The sequence below is a fragment of the Macaca thibetana genome, chromosome 15, assembly GCF_024542745.1.
Source record: "Macaca thibetana thibetana isolate TM-01 chromosome 15, ASM2454274v1, whole genome shotgun sequence".
NCBI classification, from domain to species: domain Eukaryota; kingdom Metazoa; phylum Chordata; class Mammalia; order Primates; family Cercopithecidae; genus Macaca; species Macaca thibetana.
The window spans coordinates 82,534,023-82,558,379 of record NC_065592.1 but is presented as its reverse complement, the minus strand read 5'-3'; the positions used below and the strand labels follow the sequence as shown (position 1 = coordinate 82,558,379).

Genomic DNA, 24,357 nt, shown 5'->3' with positions numbered 1-24,357 from the left:
TAGAAAGGTATTCCTGATTTTATGCAAATCTCTTAGAAGTTGGAGACAAATTAAATTTATGTAAATCAATGTCTCCATCTACTGAAGATCCCAGTCCTTAGGTACTGATAATACTTTAAAATGTTTGTCTTGATGGAGAATATTCATAGCTGAAGAAATCTGCCTAGACTGACTGGAAACACAAACAGGCAGTGAATGGAGAGCTGTAAAAACATATTTGCAAAGAAATAATTTTAAGTACAGTCAAGGAAGGATCAACAATATTACTCAACTTACTCTCTACTGTACTAAAAATACATAGTATACATGCTTTTAAAAATCCACAACAGAGTATTGCTACCTCAGCACTACTGACGTTTTAGGCCAGATAATTCTGTTATGGAGGACTGCCCTATGCATTGTAGGATGTTTAGCAGCAACTGTAACCTCTACTCATTAGATGCCAGCATCACGCCAAGTTGTGACAATCAAAAACTTCTTCAGACATTGCCAAAGGTCCACTGGGGGAAAAAATCTCCCTGAGAACTACTGGTCAAGAATAGTAGAAAACTGTTGTGTGGATTATAAAACCTCACTTACTAAATTCCTGTCATGTGCAGTCCTTGTGCTAGGCACTTTCAGAGCTGGATTTTGTTGTTGTTGTTGTTGAGACAGACTCTCACTCTGTGCCCAGGCTGGAGTGCAGTGGTGTGATCCTAGCTCACTGCAACCCCAACCTCCTGGGCTCAAGTGATCCCCCTGCTTCAACCTCCCAAATAGTTGGGACTACAGGCATGCACCACCATACCCAGTTAATTTTTGTATTTTTGTAGAGACAGGGTTTCACCTTGTTGCCCAGGCTGGTCTTGAACTCCTGGGCTCAAGCGATCTGCCTGTCTCGGCCTCCCAGAGTGCTGGGATTACAGGATAAGTCATTGGGATTACAGGATAAGTCATTGTGACCAGATCTGTTACCTAATTTTTGGATTCACTGTCAATTTCAACCTATTTATTCTCTCCACTCAGACCAAGACTGTTCTAAAAATGGACTAGATTTCATTTTCTCTTCCTCTACACATCACCAGGTGGTTGTTCTAACAAGCAATGAAATATGGGCCAGGTGCAGGGGCTCACGCCTATAGTCCCAGCACTTTGGGAGGCCAAGGCAGGCAGATCACTTGAGGTCATGGGTTTGAAACCAGCCTGACCAACATGGTGAAACCCTGTCTCTACATAAATACAAAAATTAGCTGGGCATGGTGGCTCATGCCTATAGTCCCAGCTACTCAGGAGGCTGAGGCAGGAGAGTCGCTTGAACCCAGGAGGCAGAGGTTGCAGTGAGCCAGGATGGTTGAGCAAGACACTGTCCCAAAAAAAAAAAAAAATGAAAGAAATATCCTCAAGCCCTGGAAACAAAAGGTAAAGGAGCAGAAACACAAGGCAGATGGACTAATACCCAAACTGAATAATCATCCCCTGGATTATCAAGGATTTATTGTTCCAATTTCCTGCTTTAGAAAACTGTAATTATTAAAGGACAATAGAATCTCTTTATTTTCATCTTTCTCCCTTTCAAAAAAACAATGATCTGCTCTCTAGAAACAACATAATGACAGGCAGCAGAACCTAAAAGGTCACTGAGCAAATGCTCCTCATAGTATATAATTTTAAGTCTCTTCTAAAGTTTTTTTTTTTTTTTTTTTTTGAGGAAGGTGGTTGATTAGGTTTGCTGTGTGCAAACCCAGCTACAAGGTTATTAGTCAAAGGGGCCAGACTGCCCGTAGGCCTGTCAAAGTCCATAAAAGTTCCTGATTAAAGTACCCACGAGTCCAGGTGCCGTGGCTCATGCCTGTAATCCCAACACTTTGGGAGGCCGAGGCAGGCAGATTGCTGCCAGTTCGAGGCCAGCCTGAGCATCATGGCAAAACCCCCTCTCTACTAAAAGTACAAAAAATTAGTTGGGCAGGTGGCACACACCTGTAGTTCCAGTGACTCAGGAGGCTGAGGTGGCAGGATCACCTCAGCCTGGGAGGTTGAAGCTGCAGTGAGTTGTGATCACACCACTGCACTCCACCCTGGGTGACAGATTGAAATCCTATCTTAAAAAAAAAAAAAAAAAAGTACCCGGGAAAGAAAAAGTAGAGAATCAGATATGTCAGGAATTCATGTTCTCAAACCAAATCAAGATAGGTTTTAAAATAATCAAGGTTACTGCTTTTCACTTTGTGAGATGTTATAGTTTAAAAACTACCAAATATAATGAATAGAATTTTGCCAGGAGGAGGAAATAAATTTTGTTGGGTGCTGTGAAATCAAATCAAATCAAATCTTTGTTTTGTAGTTCAAAAGGATTGTTTGTGTTAAAGAACTGAACACTGGCTGTATTAAATGTTTTTTCACTGCCTTTTAGAGTGGATTCCATGGCCTGCTTGATAGACCAGGTTGTTGGGTTCATCCACCATCTACTTTACCAATTGAATGGCCCCATTTAGGCCTATAATTAGCATGTAAATGATAGCTTCCAGAAATTGCCTTCTATATTTGGATAGAAACATTTCAGTCCTGTGCCAACAATATCATAACTTACCCGTGTTCACAAAATGAACCTAGTTAAGTTCTTGTTGTAAGTGGTAGACCTCAACAATTTCCCAGATGGTTTGATTTTGAGTTAAATTTAACTTTTCTTCTGATGAGGTTAAAATCTTTTGAAATCATTTGCACAGATAAATTTGGTTATGACAGCTACAGAGTTGGTGGCATAATTATTCACAAAATTACTATAATCCAGTCAGTGAAATTCCAGAGCCCTTCATTAAGATGCTATTGACACATCTGTAAGATATACTATACGATGTAATTGCATTCATTTAACTGTTTGACAATAAGTCGTAATAGAGTTTTAAAAAAATTTCAATATTGAGATACTTGGCAAAATGGATGAAATTATTACAAATCCCTCAAGACAGGCTAAGTGAAGCTTTATCTAGAAAAGTAAGTGTGAGGTTTTAGCATTCTTAGAACCCAGCACTGTTTTGAGAAATAGTTGCTAAATTGCAAAAGCATGCCTGCTGCAGATACTATATTTGGTCTTCATCTCCCACAAAAGGCAGAATGGCCATGTGTTTTTAAATAAGTTTTTAGCTGACCAATACTTTTTTTCTTAAAGGACCCATCTGGTTAGTTTTTTCTTTTTTAAAAGACCCATCTGATTTAATTCAACTTTTGGCTTTCACAAGCAGCAGAGATCAAGCAGCTTCCAGCTTTTCCCAGTGTGAAAGTCTTTCTGCTCCCAGGAGCCTTCAGGTCGGGGCTAGGGACCACCGTGTGCTAGCATACAGGCCTGCAGCTGAACTTTTTCATTGCTATCTGGATGGTAAACATCCAAATCTCTCAACTCAAAGATTTCCGAAATCTGCTTTATTTTCTGATCTTTAGGCCACTGTAAGGGGAGGGGAGGTTCCAAAAGGGACCACAGAATCAGCCATTTTTTAGAATGAAGAACAGGCCCAGAGAGCCTGTGATAGCAGCTCACACAACAGCCAGTTGCAGACTCAGGTATGAAACATTACGCCCCTTCCAGATCCCTGATAGAATGTATTTCATTATACAGCCCCCTTATTTTCCCTATTTTGCTTGAGGTATCTTAAAATATGATTCTGAGAGACATGATGCCACTCCCTAATTAATAGCATGGGACCAAACATTTCTTTGACCTGTGTTTACAACCTGCTTTCTGTCATTTTGCCTTACATTTGTTGATAGAGTATTTTGGTAACTCAGCACGGGAGCCTGACTCTTACATAGATTGGGGCTGATTTTCAGAACTAGCTAATGTCGAACCAGCCATAGTATCTCCTCGTCTCCACAGCAGCTCTTCCTTCACCTCAGACATCACTGCCCTGCTCTGTACTGAAAATGTAGGCCCCCAAAAAAGAATGCTCACAGCTTCCCTGACATCCACATCTACACCCTCATCTTCACTTGTACCCATTTTCACTTCCCTCCCTTGTTTTGAGAGCAAAGTCTGTCTGATTACAAAGTTCATGTTCTTTTCATGGTGAGACCGAGAAGACTATTCCTACACGATTAATGTCGAAGATGCAAGTGGAAAGTAAATGAGAAAAGCCTCTGAAAAAATGAATATTAGACAAAGCTAAGAGACATTTTTAATGTTTTAGTCTCTAATTCCACACCCTAATAATGAAGACATTATTATATTTCATTACCCCATAAAGCTTTCATTATCACTGAAGGAAAATAGGTGCAAATGCCTTCCTGATTTTTACATGTACTCCTCAAGAGGGCAGGTGACCATCTGGTGACCTCTGTTTTTGTTTTTGTTTTTGTTTTTGTTTTGAGACAGAGTCTCACTCTATTGCCTGGGCTAGAGTGCAGTGGCACAATCACAGCTCATTGCAACCTGTCCCTGCTGGATTCAAGGGATTCTCATGTCTCAGCCTCCTGAGTAGCTGGGATTACAGGCATGCGCCACCATGCCTGGCTAATTTTTTTACTTTTAGTAGAGACAGGGTCCACCATGTTGGCCAGCCTGGTCTTGAACTCCTGGCCTCAAGTGATCTGTCTGCCTCACCTTCCCAAAGTGCTGGGATTACAGGTGTGAGTCACCGTACCCGGCCAGTCTGGTGATTTCTAATAGGTCTCCAGGCTGCTTGTGATTTTGTGTAAAAAAAATCAGTGCTGGGGTAAACATACAATGTGATTTCTCTCCGGCCCACCTTCCATAGGGAGTTCCCCTGGTTAAACACTTCCCTGACCAATGTAATGTAATAAAATGTAAAGACCAATTTAATTGTCATGTCCAAGGATAGACATTATAATTGGAGTCATTGTTGTGGCTCACTTGGATGGAGTTACAAAAAGGTCAGTCCTACCAGAAGATAGATTTATAGAATGCAATTCACAAACAGCAGAAAAGGAAGAATCTAGGTCTTCCTCTTGCCTCTCAAGGGCTCAATCTGCTCTAGATGAACCCCTCCTGAGCCTGAAGAAGACAGCAGGCACTTTTAGCAATCCTCTGCTAATAAGAATGCTGACTTTGCCCTACCCACCTCTGAGACATAGAGACAATTAGCCTGATTTTCATTCATTCCCAAGCCAAAGTGTAGATCCATGAGGTGAAGAAGAGCTGCAGTTTAAAGCTTACATAACTCTTACCCCTTTTTAACCTATGCCACACTTATTTAACCAACTCCTAATAACAGACAATATGGTAGTTTCCACTTTCTCAGTATTACAAATATTACTGGAATGAATGATGATAGCTAAATCTTTGTGCATAACCATGATTATTTCCTTATGATAAATCCCTAGATGTAGAATTGTTATGTCATAAAGTATGCATGTTTGAGTGCTTTCTTTTTGATTCATGTAATTAAATTTTTATTAGAACATTGTGCCAATTTACCCTCATATAAGAGCACATGATAATCCTTATTTCCTTGCATCCTCACCTTTCCAGGGTAATGTTATGTGTGTGTGCGCGCATTATGCATGCACACATATATGTTTATATATATACATTTAGTCATACACTGCATAATGACATTTCAGTCAATGATGGACTGCATGTACAATGGTAGTTCCATAAGATTATACTGCCATATTTTTACTGTACTTTTCTCTCTTTAGATATGTTTAGATACACAAATACTTACCATTGTGTTGTAACTCTTGACAGTATTTAATACAATAACATGCTGTATGAGTTTACAACCCAGGAGCAATAGGCTATACCATACAGTCTAGGTGTGTCGTAGGACAAAATTGCCTAACAAACACATTTCTTGGAATGTATCCCTGTCATTAAGTGATATATGACTGTATATACATATATATGTACATTTGAATGTATTTATTCAATTATCAATTTAAAAATTTGTCACTTTAGACTAGAAAACATTAGTATGTATATATACATATATATTACATATATTGAAAAATAAATCTTTCACTTAGACCAGAAAACATCTATATGTACATATGTACATATTATATATATTTAAAAGTAAATCTTTCACTTTAGACCCAAATATATATATGTATATATAAAAATGGGTATATATATTTATACATGCATCTAAAGTGAAAGATTTATTTTTTAATTAATAAATTGAACAATACAAACAGTATACAGTATAAATACAGCAATTAATATAAACATCACACTCCAGGGTATTATGTTTTTGAAATATTTTGATAGACAAATGTATTCTTTCATTACTTTTAAGATTTCTTTTGCTGGGTGTGGTGGCTGATGCTTGTAAAGCACTTTGGGAGGCCATACATGAGTGGATCGCTTGAGCCCAGGGGTTTGAGACAAGCTGGGTAATAGTGAGACCCCATTTCTACAAAAAATGCAAAAATTAGCTGTACATGATGGTGCACACCTGTAGTTCCAGCTACTTGGGAGGCTGAGGTGGAGGATCTCCTGACCTTGCGGAGGTCAAGGTTGCAGTGAACTATGATCACACCACTGCACTCCAGCTGGAGTGACAGAGTAAGACCCTGTCTAAAAACATAATGTCTTTTATTATAATGAGGTTGGATATATTTGTGCATTTATTTTCTGGTTATATTTCTTTTTTTCTGATTTGCCTGTATATATCCTATCCATTTTCCTATTGCTTAGTTTACCCTTTGCTTATTAATTTATTAGATTTATATATTTATTTTAAATGTATTAAGACTTTGTTGCATATGTTGCAACCTTTTTTTTTCCCCTCTGGCTTGACATTTGCCTTTCAGATTTGTTTATGTGGTATTCCTCATTTGAAGAATAAAGCAGAACCAAATGTCTTGGTTTGAAGATTGAGATGAAATGGGAGGGCCACAAATAGTGATTTCTCTTTGAGCATTGTATAGATACACATGTAACCTGATACTACACAAAAAGTAAAAGCTCATGGACTGTCAGTGATGTGGTGGGATATGCCAGAGGGAAGTGATTTGTGGACTCACTGGAGAGAGACTTCTACTAGAAGTAAGTGCTAAACAGATAGTGCAGAAAATATCCAGAGAAAGATATACAAGAGAAGGAGAGAAAGGTAGGGATATCTATGCAAAAGGAAATAACGTATGTTTCCTCTGGTGAAATTAGAGAGACTTTATTAATGTGTGAATTGTCAATTTCTAATCGCGTGAGTTGAGCTTGTAGCTCTAGAGGCCAGCAAATACTTATTTGTTCTGTGAGCTCAGAAAACCAGAGGATCCCCAGAAAATCTCAATGTGAGCATCAAAAAATAATGTGGCATCACCCAGAATTTAGGAAAATATTTCTTTAAAATGCAGTGATTGTAAGTCTGTGAAATATTCACAAGATAGAAGTTTGGGAGTGGAGAAGGGAAGTGGTATTTTCAGGTTCATAAACACACTTTGGAATAAATGTTTGCCTAATTAAGCTTATTAGTAAAACTGTAGGGAAAGAATGCCTGGTCTGTCTTTTCAGATGTCTCCATATTGCTGTGAGAACAAATTGCTGATCCAACAATGTTCCATGAAATTACTCAGAAAAGTCATGAAAGAATGGACTGACATAAACACTATGTTCGTGTAAACTATGTGTCAGCAACTACCAGTTGTGCTAATCTATCTTGCCAGTAATTTTCTCATAAGTTGGCATGAAACACAGAAGGTCTCAACAAATAACTGAAAGAAAATGAAACAGAAGGAAAACAAGAATATCTCAGGCTGCCTTACTCATATTTAAAGCAATGTAGAATTCTTGTACTCATAAATGATGCTGAGTTTAGCTTGAAAAACTCAAGAGTAGGTTCCTTTTCCATACTTAGCTCCTTTATTCTTTGACATGAAAACTTATTCCACTTGACAGTATAATTTTCCTTGTTCTGGTACAAAGCCACCTTTTTGTGCTCTATAATGTGTTGATTATCTTGTCAGCAGTTAATGGCCTTTCTATTTCTACTTTGCTCTCAGCTGCTCTGCTTTAATAATGCTGGGACATTAATATCCTGAAGCAGTTCTCTTCCAGTGTTCCCAGACATCATGAAATGTGATAGGAAATTTACCTTCTCTCGTGAATCTTGTCTACACATTGGTTTTCTGCTTCCTTAATCTCTTTATAGCAGGGTGTCTTGCTGTTAAATAGCCAACTATTTATAAATCTCTACAGAAACTTTCTAGACTTGCTTTTCTATTTGAGTGAACTTCTAGGGCTGCCTTTAAAACTTCAGAACCCTAGGTATTTTACATGTAGTCATATTTTCATTCTATAAGGGCACAGTTAAAAAGATTTTAAAAGTGGAAATTTGAATCAAAGACTTAAATTTCAACTTTTTTTTCCTAAAAGGGAAAAATTTTTGTAAAAGAAAATGAAGGAATAGAGAAAATTACCAGCAAGGGCTGTGTTGCACAATATTAAAACACAGTTTCTGCTATTAAGATGCCAAAACTATAACAGGAAGTAGAAGAGACCTAGAGGTCATTTTGAAACATGTCGTTGTTTCATATAAAGGTGACATGACATTCTGATTTACATAGTAAATGCTAGAGTGAGGCCAACTCTTTATATTCCTGAACTAGAGCTCCTTCATTACACAAATACCATTCCAACAAGTAAAACCCAAGTCAATGACTTATAAAAGATTCAAAGAGGAAGAAGCATTTGAGGTGGTCATTGAGAGAAGCGTAGGACTTACTTGGGTTGTATAATGATTTCTGCAACAAGATCAATGAGATATACTTTGCGGTTGATAAATGCTGAGGGAGCATTGGAGGAGGAAGGCAGAGGGCAGAAGACAAGGATTTGAGGAATGAGAAGCCACACTGAAGTGAAGACAATAATTGAAGATACATCTTTCCAGAAGTTTGGAGGCCGAGGAATGGTAGGGATTGGCAGCTTAAATGGGTACTGAGATGAAAGGAAGGTTTATTGTTCATTTGTGTCAAATGCAGGAGACTAACATATATTGGCAGTATGCAAAGGGACTAATGGAGATTGAAGATTTACGAGAGAGGGAATAATTTATGAAATAAGTTCCCAGAGGAGGCAGGAAGGTGAGATCAAATTCCTAGATGGGCAGGTTGGTTTTGATGAAGAGCAAGGATAATACTTTCTTTGTCAGATTGATCAGGAGATGAAGAGAGGCAGGTGAAGATTCAGAGAGGAACAGAACCGAAGGAGCTTGTGTTGGATGCCTTTATCCTTTGGGAGATGAACCCATGAGATCACATCCTAAGAATGAGGCAGGGAGGGTCAAGTTGGAAATTTGTGAGTGAAAATAGATCTGAACATCTGGGATGGGGGATGAGGAAAAGTCAACGAGAGATGAGATGCATAAAAGGCTTTCCCAGCAGAATGGAGGGGACAGTGGAGATTAGTCTTATTTTCTCCAGCTGTGCTGAGAAGACTGGGGTAAAGATGAAAGCTACCCTGGGTTTCCAGGCATTAGGAAGACCAAGGTGGAGAAGCCAGGAAGACCTGCAGGTGGGGAGGGTATGACGTGGAAGCAACTGCATCATTGACCATAATCACAGAATGGAGGCTGGATAAGCTGTGTTGTGGGGCAGGGAAAGGATCAGGGGATTTGCACGGGGGCTGGTAAAACTTGATTTAAGTTCTTGGAAATAGGTAAAGGCACAATGTAAGAATGGGAAGCTGTTTCAAAGGGAAAAGTCACAGCTCTTGGTTTTAGTAAATACCATCATAAAAAGCTCCAAAAGAGGCCAAGCATGGTGGCTCGTGCCTGTAATCCCAGCACTTTGGGAGGCTGAGGTGGGAGAACAGCTTGAGGTCAGGAGTTTGAGACCAGCCTGAGCTACTTAGTGAGATCCTGTCTCTGCAAAAAATGAAAAATAAATTAGCTGGGTCTGTACCTAAGCTACTTGGGAAGCTGAGGTGGGAGGACTGCTTGAGCCCAGGAGGTGGAGGCTGCAGTGAACCATGATCGTGCCACTGCACTCCAATCTGAGCAAGAGACATGCTCCAACCTGAGCAACAGAGACCCTGTCTGTGAAAAAAAAAAAAAAAAATATATATATATATACACACACACACACACACACACACACACACACACTCCAAATCAGACTCAGCATATACATGTCCATAAATGTGCTAATATTCACTCTAGCCAGGTAGTCCTGGTTTTAAGTATTCACACTAAAATCCCTTGTAGGCCAAATTGCTCAGGTGCTATGCTATAAGAGATTACAGTTTATCTTATCCAAAGGCAGAAACATTTAATTTTCCTTTTTCCTTTGATGGAATTCTTCCTTACCATCAATACCTATTCATTCATAGTACAGTTTTCTGTCTTAACTATTATTGGGTTACTAACAGGAGAACCCACTCTATTCCAGAAATTGCATTGACATGAGGAATTAAGGAAAAAAAATAAAAATAAAAAACATGGAGCCGTATTCTCCAGAAGCTTACATCTAAGGAGATAGGTAAGTAGACAATTTCAACATAATGCATTAAGTGCTATGAGAGTAGTATGATGGTGATAGGTGCTATACGAGACAAAGGTTCTAGGTTAATTGCTTTGATATAACTGCCACCCTTTAACAAGGTTAAACTGGATTCTTTAATGTAGACCTTATTGAGAGTTTCTAATATGTTACTGTGCTTTGTGAATCTTCGTGTGTGGAGTAGAGATCCAGTCTGCCAAGTTCTGCAAACTCATCTGACAACAGAACTCTTTTTCAATGAAATATCTCAAGGGATTTGTGCTCCATGGGACAGAAGATGAGAAGGGCTGACACAAGATTCTCACCTAGTGAAAAAAAAAGTATGTATTTATATTTTTAAAAACTGGTTGGATGGGGGCTTTCTCTCAAATACATAAAGGACTTTTGAAGTTTTTTTTTTTTAGTCCTATGACAGTAAAGATACAGACTTAAAAGGATTTACCATGAAGATTTTAATGACTGCTGGGCTGATTATTAAGCCTGATCCCAGTGAAATGGAATACCTTTAGTCATTTTCATTTTTGGACTGTTTAACAGTTTTTCTCCAAAAGAAATATTTAATGAATACAATATCACATTCCTCTCAGTGCTTCTAATTAACAGACCACTGAAAGATCTTTGTTAAAGGAAAGGCTAGCTTCAGGCCAGAAGGCATTGCAGGATCTAATATGTATGCTACCATGGGTGACCAAGCGTAAAGATAAACTAAGGATTTGAATATATAAGGGCTAATGTTTGCGTCCATTGTTATGGAATTTCTGACGATCACTCTCTAGTCTTTCCTAATATTTGGCCTTTAGGAAAAGTGTTTTGGACTGAATTGTTCTCTCTCCTCATTATCCTCCTTAATGTGTGAAAGTCTCACCTGCTCTCTATTTCATAAAGAGGAAAAACAGATCCAGAGGACCATTTCATGATTCATCCTTTTTCAAAATGTTTCTTAAAACATTAAATACAGTTTTATTATTGTAAGCTGTTTATAATTGTATAAAGGCAGCCATTTCTTTAAGAAAGTCTCATCTTGTTAAAATAAAGATTTAACTCTGACCTGATTTTTAGTTTAAAGAAGTTCACAGCAAAAATCAGGGTATAGAATTATCCATGTATTAAAGAGATGTTGTCTATAAAACCTTATGAGGATCAGGACTAAGAAAAAAACATTCATTAGTCTTTCTCTCTCTGCTCAGCTAGATTTAATAAATGATATGTGTGGGAACTATGCTAAGAACTTTATATGATGCATTGTCTTTGGTCTTTACCATATACTATGGATATATGGGTATACTCCTGGTATACCCATTTTACACATGAAAGAAAAGTAAGGCTCAGAAAGGTTACATAACTAGCTCAAACTGTAATGCCATAAGTGCCAGTGAACCCACAGCCAAGTGTCTTATGCATTATGCTACATTTTCCTCTAACCCACAGCTTTCCTTTGTCTATGTTAAAGCACCTTGAATTTTGACCCCTCCTAGGAGCCAAAGTTATTTCTAAACTAAAACACCAGAAGGTTAAAAATAAAGTCTAAATTTTTTTCAGGAATCCTGAGCGTTAGGGCTGGACTCCCCATCTCACCTGATCCTATACTTTTGATGTTAGCCAGGCAAGGGCTAGGAGGCTTTTTACACTAGGCTTAGTGTAAAAAGCATCAATTCTAGAGTCAAAAAGACCTGGATCTGCTTCTCAGTTTAGCCACTTAATAGCTGTGTAATGTTGAACAATGTCCTTAATTTTCTGCCAGAGCATTCCTCATCTGTTAAATGGTGCTGGACTGCTTTCCTTCCTAGGGAGCTGTGGCATCAGATGAAGTGCTGGAGAGTGCTCAACAACAGCCTGTTGTTGGCAGCTGTGATAATATCACACAGAATCTGTCTAAAAGGCTACTTTGCTAGAATGGTCTAAGGGAAACTCTTAGCATTGCTTCATCCCTATAGTTTGTGCCAAAGATTAAACTACCCAGGGAAGATAGCAAGGGGTTATTAATAATCAGCCCATTGTCCTTAAAACAGGCTGGGTAAATGCAAATAGGAGAAAGCAAGGGAAAGCAACATCCAGAGTGGGAGGCCATCAGAAAGGGACAGGGGAGGCAGAAGGCAGCCATCAAGAGTGAGGGAAATAAGAGGAGAAAAGCTGAAAGGCTGGACTTCTTTACAGTTCTGCATGAGCTGCTGCTCACTCACCTCCGCTCTGGTCCCGTGTGACAACTCACTGAGAGGTGGAAATAATGTTCATGAAAATAGGTCCTGTCTTTGATTTGGGCCCTGAAGAATCACACCTGACGCGCTTTAGAAATGGGTTCAGAGGTCACAAAGCATAGGCAGGCGACACATGTGTGCCAGGCTCTTAGTTTAGGCATTCATTTCTACTAGATCATCTGGGAGACCTTGAGCTAGACTGCATTCTAAAATGTCAAGGACATTGAAAAGAAATACTTTACTTCCCTCACAGGAGTATTGTGAGAATTAAATAACAAAAGGTACCTACACCCCAAGGCAGGCTTGAGGAACCTCATTTTCTCCAGGTGCACAAGAACAGGCCTTCCCCAAGATTGGAGAGAGATCTTGGCCACCCAAAGATACCCTGCACTAAAAGGCAGGCTTCAGAGTTGACTAGACCATGATTCAGACCCCAGCTCTGCCACTTCCCAACCTTAGAAAGTCTACTCATTCATTCTTTTATTCATTCATTGACCACATAGGTACCAAACAAAATGTATTGAACAGAATTTTACTCATGACCTACTTTGCACCAGGGCACAGTGCTAGATGCTGTGGATACAGAGATGAACAAGACCGACAAGGTCCCTGTCCTCATGAATGCTATATCTTCACAGGAAAAGAGATGAACAATGAACAAGTAACAAACAAATGAGATAATTTCAGGTTGGGATAAATGTTATACACAAAATAAACTGGGCAAACTAATGAGGAGTAATCTGGGTGTGAAGAAAGTGGTTATAAACTGCGCGGCGGTCAGGAATGTTCCTTTCTGAGAGGAAGCACTTGACCTGGGATAGAAGCGTGGGAGCCAGCTTGATATGGGAATGGCTGGGGAAGGAGGCACCCCCTGTGCAGAGCACTGGCCCTGGGCCAGGAAAGGCCTTGGGACTCAAGGAACAGAGAGAAGGCCCACATGACTATGTGGACTCTGGGACTCTGATTGTGGCAGAATGAAAGCAGATGAAGCCAGCAAAGTGGGGAGTGATCCAACTGTGCAGGACCTCAAAAACCACAGTATGGGATGAAGTTTTACTCGGAAGGCCATAGAACAGTTACACACAGGGGAGGGCCAAGATTTGATTTCCATTTCAAAGAAATGATTCTGGCTGCTGCATCTCTCTCTCTCTCTGGCGTATAGAGAGAGTAAGGTGGAAGAGAAGATCCAGCTACAAAGATATTGAAGTCGTTTAAGTAAGAAATGATGGCAGCTTAGACTAGGGTGGTGCCTGGAGAGAGAGAAGTGGACATGTTTGAGATGAATTTTAGGGGTGTCACTGAAGGGTTTCGTCTGGAATTTGGGGAAGAGTGGCAATGAAACAGGAGGAATCAAACTATTTAAATGTCCTGAAACTTCAGTTTCTTCCCCTAAATTTGGTGTTACTGTAGCGTATTAAGGACTAAACAAGAGAGTATGTGCTGCCCAGCACAAAGTAGGTACTTGATAAATGGCCAGCTTGTCACTTGTTCTGACCCAGGTTGAACTCTGAACCTTCTAGAAGTTCCAGCAAGTTCATTTCAGGACTCAGTCATTAGAAATTCCAACTATTAAAAAATGTATGCTAAGCTCAATAGGTTCAGAAAAATATCTTAAACTGTCATCAATTTGGAAGTAAAGTTGATACTGAGTTATTAAACCATCCAGAACAGCCAATATGAAGCTTCCAGACAGACTGTAACAGCTGGCAAGTGTTGGCCGTATGCGTATTTGGATGCTCTGTGACTTAAAACTCCTTTCTCAATGGCAAGAATTTTTGGAGAAACATGTACTCTCTGTGGACAGAAACCACATGTGGAAAACAATAGCCTAGGTTTGGGTGTCATAACTCTGGAAAACTCTTGATCTCTGAAGCTTTGACAGGGGTGAGTCACTGACAGTGAAAAAGCTACCTAGGGGCAGGAAGACCATTCATCTAACTCTGTTCCTACCCAGCTGTATGGTCACAGGAACATCTCCCAGCACTTCAGGGAGGGGGACCTGGGCAGGGACACTACACAGACATATCCTTGCACAGGCCTTTGGCTACCACAGAATCTGCTGGGCTACCATGCCTGGTTTCAGTGCAGCTCAGCTGCATATGAGCCTGAAACACATGGTCTTTCTTATTGCTCTCTTCTTTTCTGCTTTTATACTACTTTAGTAAAATACTATATTTTTATAAAATATTATACTTTTATAAAATAACTTTTGTAGTTATTCAGAGCAATAGTTCTCTATGTTGGATGTTACAATACCCTGGTGCACTTTATAAAATACTGATTCCCAGGCCCCACACCAAGAGATTCTGACCTAATCAGTATAGTAGATGCACCACCCAACTGATCCTTCAGGAATGAAGGGCTTATTCTCCAAGTTGCTGAAAGTGTAGCCAGTGGACAGCACTCGACTTGTTAGTCCTGTGGAAAGTTGCCGGGCATTTCAAGGCAATACCCTCTTCCTGAGGTAGCCAGCATCCGATGACCAATCAATATGGGACTGTAAAGACAACATTGCTCAACCCAGGACAACTCTGAAAGGCCACACCAGTTTCAGAGCTCCCTGTAGGTCAGCTGAAGCCTTCCTTGAGAACGCACTGCAGCCTGACAGCTTCTCCTGCCTGATCGCCTGATCCTGCTTCCTTTCCTTCCCTTCCTTCAGTGGTGATCCCAAGAGCAAACCTCATAAGCTTCCTGCAAATAAGTCTCCATCTCAGGGTCTGCTTTCCTTGGTTTGGGGTAATACTTGGACATCAGCATTATAAAGGTCCAGAGGTGATTTTTTTTTTTTTTAGATGGAGTCTCGCTCTGTCACCCAGGCTGGAGTACAAATCTTGGCTCACTGAAACCTCTGTCTACCTCCTGGGCTCAAGCAATCCTCCTGCCTCTGCCTCCCGAGTAGCTGGGACTACAGGCATGCACCACCATGCCCAGTTAATTTTTAAAATATTTTTAAGTAGAGATGGGGTTTTATCATGTTGGCTACGCTGGTCTCCAACTCCTGACCTCAGGTAATCCACCTGTCTCTGCCTCCCAAAGTGCTGGGATTACAGGTGTAAGCCACCATACCTGGCCCTCCCCAGGTGATTTTAATGAAGGCAAATAATCCCTGCTCAAAAGTCAGAATGTGACAATCAGTCAACAGACAATTAGTGAGCACCAACTGAGTGCCAAGTACATTGCTAGGTTTTTGGTCCCAGATGGAAAATTGAGAGAAATTAAGAAAACTGACTCTGATTGCAAAGCTAGCAAGTGGCAGACTTGGGGTTTAAAACAAGAGAGATTGCTGTGTCTATTCTCCTAATCACTATGTTACGCTGTCTCCAAGATGATGGAAGGGAAGCATAGGATGCCAGGGAACCCTAACCTCGCCATGCTGTATAGGCGCGGACAGTGGGGTCAAAGAAGGATTCTTTGAGGAAGTGAGGTTTAAGCTGAGATCTAAATAAGAAGCGTGTAGGCAGAGGCAACAGGGAATGCAATAATATAAGGTAGGAGAGAGCAGAGTGTGTCCCAGGAACTGATTGCTCAGTGTGATTACAATGGAAAATGCAAGACGTAAACCTGGGGAGGTGGCTGATGCTAGAGCATGCCTTTTCTCTAAGAGCAAAAGGAAGCCAAAGGGTCCCTGCAGGGGAGGGTTGCAGCTTGATAACTCTACTGCTGGACAGAGACAGATTGCAGGGGAGCAAGAATGAATGGCAGGTGGGGATGGTTTTTAATTTCAATTGTCAGATTCAATTTAAAGACCAATGGTTCTCATCCAAGGATAGGATGACACCTCTAGGACCATTTGGAAATGTGTGGAAATAATTTTGGTTTTTGCAGTAATCACAGATGCTAAACATCCAGGAAGGTGAGAAATGTTCTCGCCACAAAGGCACAACTGTCCTCTTCAAAATGCCAAAGGGGCCCTCATAGGGAAATTATGCCATAAGCAAAGCACAGAAGGCTTCACTGTAGAAATATAAATGTTCTAAGCCATAACAATGTGAAAGTTCAGTAACTGTATATCTGGGAGAATTTGGGAAGTCAAGGGGGTAAGAGAGGTGAAGGGAAATGCGGGGTCGGGGAGATTTATTCATTTTAACATGGTGGGGTGTCAAGAGACACTGTCTAAAGGTTATGGATCCAAAAATAGATGGTTTAGTATATTAAAGTTGTAAAGGGAACCAAGAAAAAATGTTCAAAATAAAAACAAAACTAAAAATTTTGAGGAAGAGAGAGAAAAGCACAAGGAATAGAAGGAATAGTGTAAGTTCCTTCTCTTTCATAGTAGGGAGTCAGCCAACACAGTTAAGGTTAATGAATCAAGAAATGGAGGTGGAAATATATTTAGAGTTATAGAGGAAGCCATCAGTGAATCAGGAAGAAAAACCATCAGAAAAACAAGAGGTGGAAGTGAATTTTAAATATTTATTTATTTATTTTGAGATGGAATCTTGCTTTGTTACCCAGGCTGGAGCATAGTGGCACGATCTTGGCTCACGGCAACCTTCACCTCCAGGGTTCAAGCGATTCTTGTGCCTCAGCCTACTGAGAAGCTGGGACTACAGGTGTGTACCACCCAACCTGGCTAATTTTTGTATTTTTAGTGCAGATGGGGTTTCACCATGTTGGCCAGGCTTGTCTCGAACTCCTGACCACAGGTGATATGCCTGCCTTGGCCTTCTGAAGTGCTGGGATTACAGGTGTGAGCCACCACACCCAGCCAAATGAAGCAGTTAGTCTTACTGTTTGTTTATTTTGAGATGGAGTCTTGCTCTGTTGCCCAGACTGGAGTGCAGTGGCATGATCTTGGCTCACTGCAACCTCCGCCTCCTGGGTTCAAGCAATTCGCCTGTCTCAGCCTAATGAGTAGCTGGGATTACAGGCACATGCCACCATGCCTGGCTAATTTTTGTAATTTTTTTTGTAGAGATGGGGTTTCACCATGTTGGCCAGGCTGGTCTCGAACTCCTGACCTCAGGTGATCCACTCGCCTCAGCCTCCCAGAGTGTTGTGTGAGCCACTACACCTGGCTGGAAGTAGAATTTTGAGTTCAGCAGTAGGGACTAGTGAGGGAAACTCTGACTTCTCATTTTATCCCTTGTCTTAAATATATTTTTGTATGTTTATTTCAACCTGTATATGTTATATAAGTAAGTGAACTTCAGTTTCCTGCCTTACCCAATGCATGCTTCTATGGTGGATATCAAATGGTTCTTTTACTCTCTGAGAAGCTATTTCTGTGTAACAGGGACCTGCCAAGAACTAAGGGCCACTTTGAGACAGGTAGCCAGAGTTTTCTAGTGTTGAACTGTACTGTCTCCTCATCTGCACTGGGGCTGAATCCATAACTCGTTCTTTCTGAGTGCTGTAAGAACTTCTCTGCCCCCACTGGGTCTAGATCCATTTTTCCCTAAGTGGTTGTGGGGAACTGTGCAGTTGCTGGGCGGCTTGGTAGCTGGCCTCCAGAAAAGAAAAGGGCAAATTCCCAGGGGCACCGTTATCTGCTAGGAGGTGTGCACCAATTCAGGTATAAGCAGAGACTCACTGTAAAGGAATGGGCAGATTCCTAAACAACCCATGTTTGTTAATAGAGGATAAAGTGGGGTGGGGTGAGATGAGTGGAGTGATGAGCAGGAGTTAGAATCCAGCATGGCCTGAATTTTAACCATCTAAACAGTGGCTCAGCTGGGTCTCTATTTGCCATTATTTTTTACAGCAACTGGTAAAACTACTCCTCTGTCTTTTTATGTAGCCCTTCCATGGGCTTTACATGACATTGCATGGTAGTTAGTTGCTTATGTATCTTAATCTTCTACCATCTGTGATCTCTTCTTCCTCAAGGGTAGGATCTGAGCCTCATTTTTATATTCCTTGTACTGAGCATGTACCTAATAAACACTGGGTGAGTAAAGAAAATGAATAAGTATATAAATAAATAAATAAAGCCAAATGAATAAATAAAATGCTTATTATATCCTCCTTTAAAAAAAATCAGCATAATAGGACATAGAGTGTAACAAAGATTCCATTACTTTTGGTGCACCCTGATTGTGGGACTCTGGTATTTGCTTGTGTGTGTGTACGTGTGTGTGTACATGCGTGTGTGTGTGTATTACTATACTTGCAAGAGTTAAATAATTGGTAATGGGAACTCAAGTTAGGCCTTTGGGATCCCTAAGAGGTGCAGAGAAACTTGGATTTCTCCAGGACTAATAAATCGAAGAGGAAAGTTCCATAATGCTGCTGCAAGAGTCCATCTATAAGATGACATTTATAGGAAGAAAGGCTCATTCAAAAATTATTTGATATTGTCTAGGCAATGAGCTTAAAGAGCAAGAGTCTAAGCTAAGGGTAGAAACATGGTACTAGAAACACCTGTTTGCTTCCTCTCTCATCCAGGGAGCTGAGCATTATATCTCAATTTAGTTAGGTGATCAAAGACTGATAGAATTACGCAAGGAACACTTACAACACTATCTACTTAATTTGCATACAAATAAAAAGAAGCCGTTTCTGTAAGATTGTGGTAAAACGCAGATGCTTCTACTCTGCTAGAGGTATTAGAAATTAGTTTAACTCTTTTAGAAATCAGTAAGTCAAGGAGACTGCCGTGCCATTCCTGCCTAGCAATGGAAACAAAAGACTTTCAGAGGTCTTTGATTAACCATGGTAAAGATTTAATGATGTCCTGGCGGGTTTTGTAATGGACTAAAAGTAACCAGGCAACATTGTGATAGGAGTGGTGTACTAGATTTCTTTAGCAGGAAGTTATAGATGGACACAGCTATGATTCTATCCAGATGGTTGTAACTAAGAGAAGTTCAGGCTATGAATGTCTGTGCAAGTTCTACTGTTTCCCCAAGTTTGCAGCTTCCCCAGGGGAGCCTGCACTTTGGGTAACTCCTGAATTTGAATATGATAGTCTGATTCATTCATTCATTCATTCATTCATTCCTTCCTTCCTTCCTTCCTTCCTTCAACAATGTTTATTGAGCTACCACTCTGTGAGTTATCTGTTTGAAGGACAGCACTTTCTTATTTTTCTTTGGGACCCTTTCTTACACAGACAGGATACTCAAGAGATATTTGCCGACTGACTGACACAGGTTGAAACAAAATGGATTTTTCCCACACTGGTTTCATTCTGAGTTGCAGTTGACAGAATTTATTGCATCTGTAAAACTTCTTTAAGTTTATGAGTTGCTAAGCTTGAGAGATTACAGCTTTCTTTTCCATTCCCCTTGCAATAAAGATCTCTTTTTATATTCTCATTTCTATCAAAATCAGATGCTGACAGTTACCTTATGTAAATTCTCTCTGGCTAGGGCAGTGTTGGTTCTATATTTTTTAATGAGCTTTCTCATCCTGTGTTCAGCTAGAGCCTTAGGTTGTTAACCTTAAAGCCTCAATGCAGAACCAGGCTCACTGATTTCACCTTTTCAAAATACTAGCATTCCCACTAGTGTGTGTATGTGCATTTGAGAGAGGGAGGGAAAGAGAAAGAGAGAGACAGAATTATGACTAAAGTTTCAAACTAAAGTTCAGCTGTTGAACTTGGACTATTCATGTACTCCCAGTCTTCGGATTAGTCTCAGGGAATTTAAGAGATAAACAAAAAGCAAACTCTAGGTGGCTGTGATTCAGAGACCCAGAAAACAGAAAATAACTGAAGGATTAATCTGTATATGGCTGGGAGTAGGGTGTGAGGGTGAGGCCGTAGGCCTGAACAAAAGGAAAATAATATCTCACCAGTTGACAGTAGCTAGATGGATATTCACAAACTAGTCCAGCAACTGAACATGGACACAGGACAAATTGGCTCTACTGTACCTTGGTAGGCATGGGCTTCTTAAAGGTGATTTCAGCTTGCATCCAAACACCCCTTGGGGACTCCAACACGGACCAAATCTTCTCTTGAACCACATGGTTCTCTTCAAAGATGTAAACAGCTAGGGTGTCACTCATTTTTAAAAATCCATAGATGGCATAATGAAAACGCAGACAATACTGCAGGTTTCCTGGTAGGGAGGGCCCATAGAGCCTTCCAATGTAGCCAGGCTGAGATGTGAACTTCGTGTTGGCTAGCAGGTAATACCCTGCAAACAAGATAAAGCATATCAGCAATGCAAAATAATCCAATCTAGATTAGCAAGTGGTAAAATGTGATTAAAGAAGTAGAACTAGACAGCAAAGACTACCAGCTATGCTTTAAATGATAGAAAGCATTTTCTAATGTCTGTGGCTTAAGTGACAGAAAACATCCATGCGCCTCATTGAAATGAAACCTCATTTAATTCTAAGTAAACCTTATAAACCAGTACAGATTTTCTATAGCACATGCCCAGATTTCAGTCATTAATTAGGATTTACACTTTTCACAAAACAAAAAGGATGAAATCGTCTTGGAGATACCAGCTGCTTGGGTCAACCATCTGACTTAGATTGTATATTCCGAGGACTGAACCATAGTGAATGGAAGGCCAAGGGCAGATTTTTTCTTATTATCTCTTTAGTGACCTATAGAGATGGCAGGATTTCAGGCTGGCCTGGCAGTTTTTGTGGAAGTTTGTGTCTGGGCAGAGCCTACTCCTCTCTTGGTCAAATGTTAAACCTGCCCTTGAAGAGCAGGTTTTTCATCAGATGGATCCTCCCAGGTGCTGAAGATCTGTGTTCTTCCTTTATTCCTTCTAAATAACAAAGAAAAATAAAATTAGGAACCTCCCCCTCCCACCATCCCCATGGTCAATTTAAAATGAGTTCCTGTATCCTGGAAAGCCTGGGCCGAAAAGAAACAAAAACAAAAACAAAACCCACCTTCTTTTTCTCTTTCTTTTTTCTGCTCCTCCTCCTGTCAGTTTTCTTTTGGGTGCCTCAGTCTTTGTGTACTGTTTAGTTTTACCCAGTTATTTAACTCAAAAGAAGAGAAAGATATGCCAGAGCTCTCTCTCCCTCCATACACCAAGAGGCCATGTGAGGACACATGATAAGGTGTCCATCTGCAAGCTAGGAAGAGACCCCTCACCAGAAACCACCCTGATGGCACCTTGATTTTGAACTCATGGCCTCCAGAACTGTGAGGAAATAATGTCTGTTGTTTAAGCCACCCAATCTGTGGTATTTTGTTATGGCTGCCTGAGCAGACTATTATGGGTGGCCGTACAACAGCCAGAACAACCTTTTTGAAACCTGAGTTTCATCTGTGTTTTTTCCGCTTAAAAACTGTCAGTGGCTTCTCATGTCCTCTATAATAAAATTCCAAATGCTTCCTGTGGCCTGCCACACCCAGGATCTAGCTCCCTCTCTGACATCATTTTCCTCCATTCTCCTCCTCACCATTCCTCCCCACGGTGCAGCCATACAGACCTTCCTATTCTGTGGTGTGACCAGCTCTTTCCAAATTCAAGGCCTTCACAGATGTTGTTCCCTCTGCCCGGGTCACGCCCACTATCCCAGCTAACAGCAGCTTTCCTCAGAGAAACCTTCCCTGAATGCTGAACCAAAATTAGATTCTTCCCTCTATTCTCTCTCAGAGCTCTCTCTTCATTTCTTTCTACTGTGAAAGAAGGGGATCAGAACATGCCACCCCAAACTATGTCACTTTGGCATTTTGATTATTTTGAGGTAAAGTCACTTGAGAAACAGCAGAGGCAGGAAGGACCCTTTGACCTCCCCTTTTCTATTATACTTAAGAGCAGGTCATAAAATTTCCTACGAACAAGGTGTTCTCCCTGTCCCAGAAAGGGAAGAACATTCTGTCACTATAGACTGAGAGTTGACACCAAAATGGATCTGTACAAACAAACTTACTAACATAACCCTCATCTTCCATTAGTTTCCTTCATATATTTCCTAGTCACTTTCCCACAATTTACTGCCCCTGGAAACTTAAGCCCCCTAACCCCCCTTTCTTTTTTGTCCTGCTACTTCTCCACAGTTTTATTATCCTTTGTTTAAAATGGTATTGAAGCTCTCAGGCCTATCTGCTTCTTTGGGTCTTCATTGTTTTTATGAAGGCTCCCAAGTACAAGTAAAAATATTAAATAAAATTTGTGTTTTTTTTCTTGCTAATCTGTCTTACATCGCTTTAATTCTCAGGTCCAAACATGGAACTTAAGAGGGTAGAGGAAAAGTTTTTCCTCCCTGACAGCAGCACTTGCCACAACCTGTGATTATAAGTTTGTTTGTGTATGTATTTGTCTAATGTTTCTCTTGCCCACTGAAAAGATTGTCTGCCAGTGAAGGTAGGATTCACTTCAGATTTGTTCACTATTGTATTTCCCCAGGAGTTAGTCCACTTGAATGTTTTATTACTTTGAAAATTGACAAACTGAGAGTATGGTGAGTCTTTTTGTCCCAAACAGGTCCCCATTTCATCAGTTCACTGCTCCCAGAACTCAAATGGTTCTCTAGAGATGATTTTCCAGTTAATCAGCCCAAGGTCAGAATAGAGTCGGTAGGGCCTTTATTTCTACAGGTTAGGCAACCTCTAAGAAAAGAAACAAAATTACAAGCACGAAATTGTGAGGGCTCTTTCAAGGCCTTTCTCAGGGCTGGTACAAGGCAGGGGCCCTGGAACCTAAGCTTCACCAGCTCCATGGTAAACTCACCTCAGTCTCCAGTATATAAATATGTGTTGAATAAGTGAATGAGACGCTGAACTCCTTGAGATCAAGCTCTTCGCACTTGTCTACACTGGGTTGGGCTCCACAAAGGCTATCATTAAATTAATAGGTAATCCCTACACAAGGAGCACTCAGACTCCTGTTTCCAAAAGCTCCTTTTAAGTATATCCATCAAGTGTCCACTCAACATTTTTTAATAGCTTTTCCCCTCCACAATAGATTTTTTAAATTATAGTAAAATATACATGGTATAAAAGTTACCATTTAACCATTTGAAAGTGCACAATTCAGTGGCATTTTGAGCATTCACAATGCTGTGCAACCATCACCACTATGTAGTTCCAGATCATTTTCATCACCCAAAGGCAACCCCATATTCATTAAACACTCTTATTCCCTCTGCCACGGCCCCTGGCAACCACTGAAATCTTTTTATCTGTGGGAATATGTCTTTTCTGGAGATTTCATATAAATACAATTCAACAGATTTTTTTCCTTAAAGGTATTGCATCTAAAGTGAGTTCCTAAATATTTTACAAGAATTTGCCTGTTTAATTAACTAGCAAATAGGTCTGCTAACATAGCAACTTGAATTTCAATTTTAAAAAATTGTCAAACACAAGATTACTGATTGTCTTTGCTTCTTCACAGTTGCCTTTTTTCTTTAAGTCAACGTCTTTGCAGGTATGACGTAGGAATGGCCAATAAAGCTTACGACTACCCAAGATGTACCCACATAGACAGATGCCTGATTTACCTAAGCCTGTAGTGTGGTCTCCAGCCCGATACATGTTTGGTTTTACTTTCACTCGGGTCCAACCTGGACCTTCTTTATCTTGGTAAAAGTTGCAGAGATCTTGCTCAAAATTGCAGCTGGCTTCCACGGCACTGAACAGAAGTTCTGAGCAAAGGACAAACAAAGTTAATGACAATCAGTCCCAAAGATCTCAAAGGACTACATCGACTGGTTGACAGATATTTATATATACACATTTGTACCAGGGGAGACCGAAGAAGTAAAACACAACTAAATATCTTTACCCAAAGGGCTTGCTGACAGGTTAGCATCAAACCAGCGTTTCAACATGACAGGAAAATTGTTCTTTTCCTTTCTAAAGGGAGGG

General features: G+C 40.3%; 1 protein-coding gene across 1 annotated transcript in view; it reads right to left on the bottom strand.

The window, feature by feature from the left end:
* MAMDC2 (MAM domain containing 2) overlaps positions 1–24,357 on the bottom strand; it is a 171,151-nt gene that overhangs the window by 53,179 nt on the left and 93,615 nt on the right. Inside the window, exons 8-9 of the mRNA XM_050760910.1 lie at positions 23,991–24,134; positions 20,442–20,707 (exon numbers count right to left, since the gene is read on the bottom strand). Of these exons, the coding sequence (XP_050616867.1) occupies positions 20,442–20,707; positions 23,991–24,134 (410 nt within the window). The remainder of the gene's footprint in view (positions 1–20,441; positions 20,708–23,990; positions 24,135–24,357) is intronic.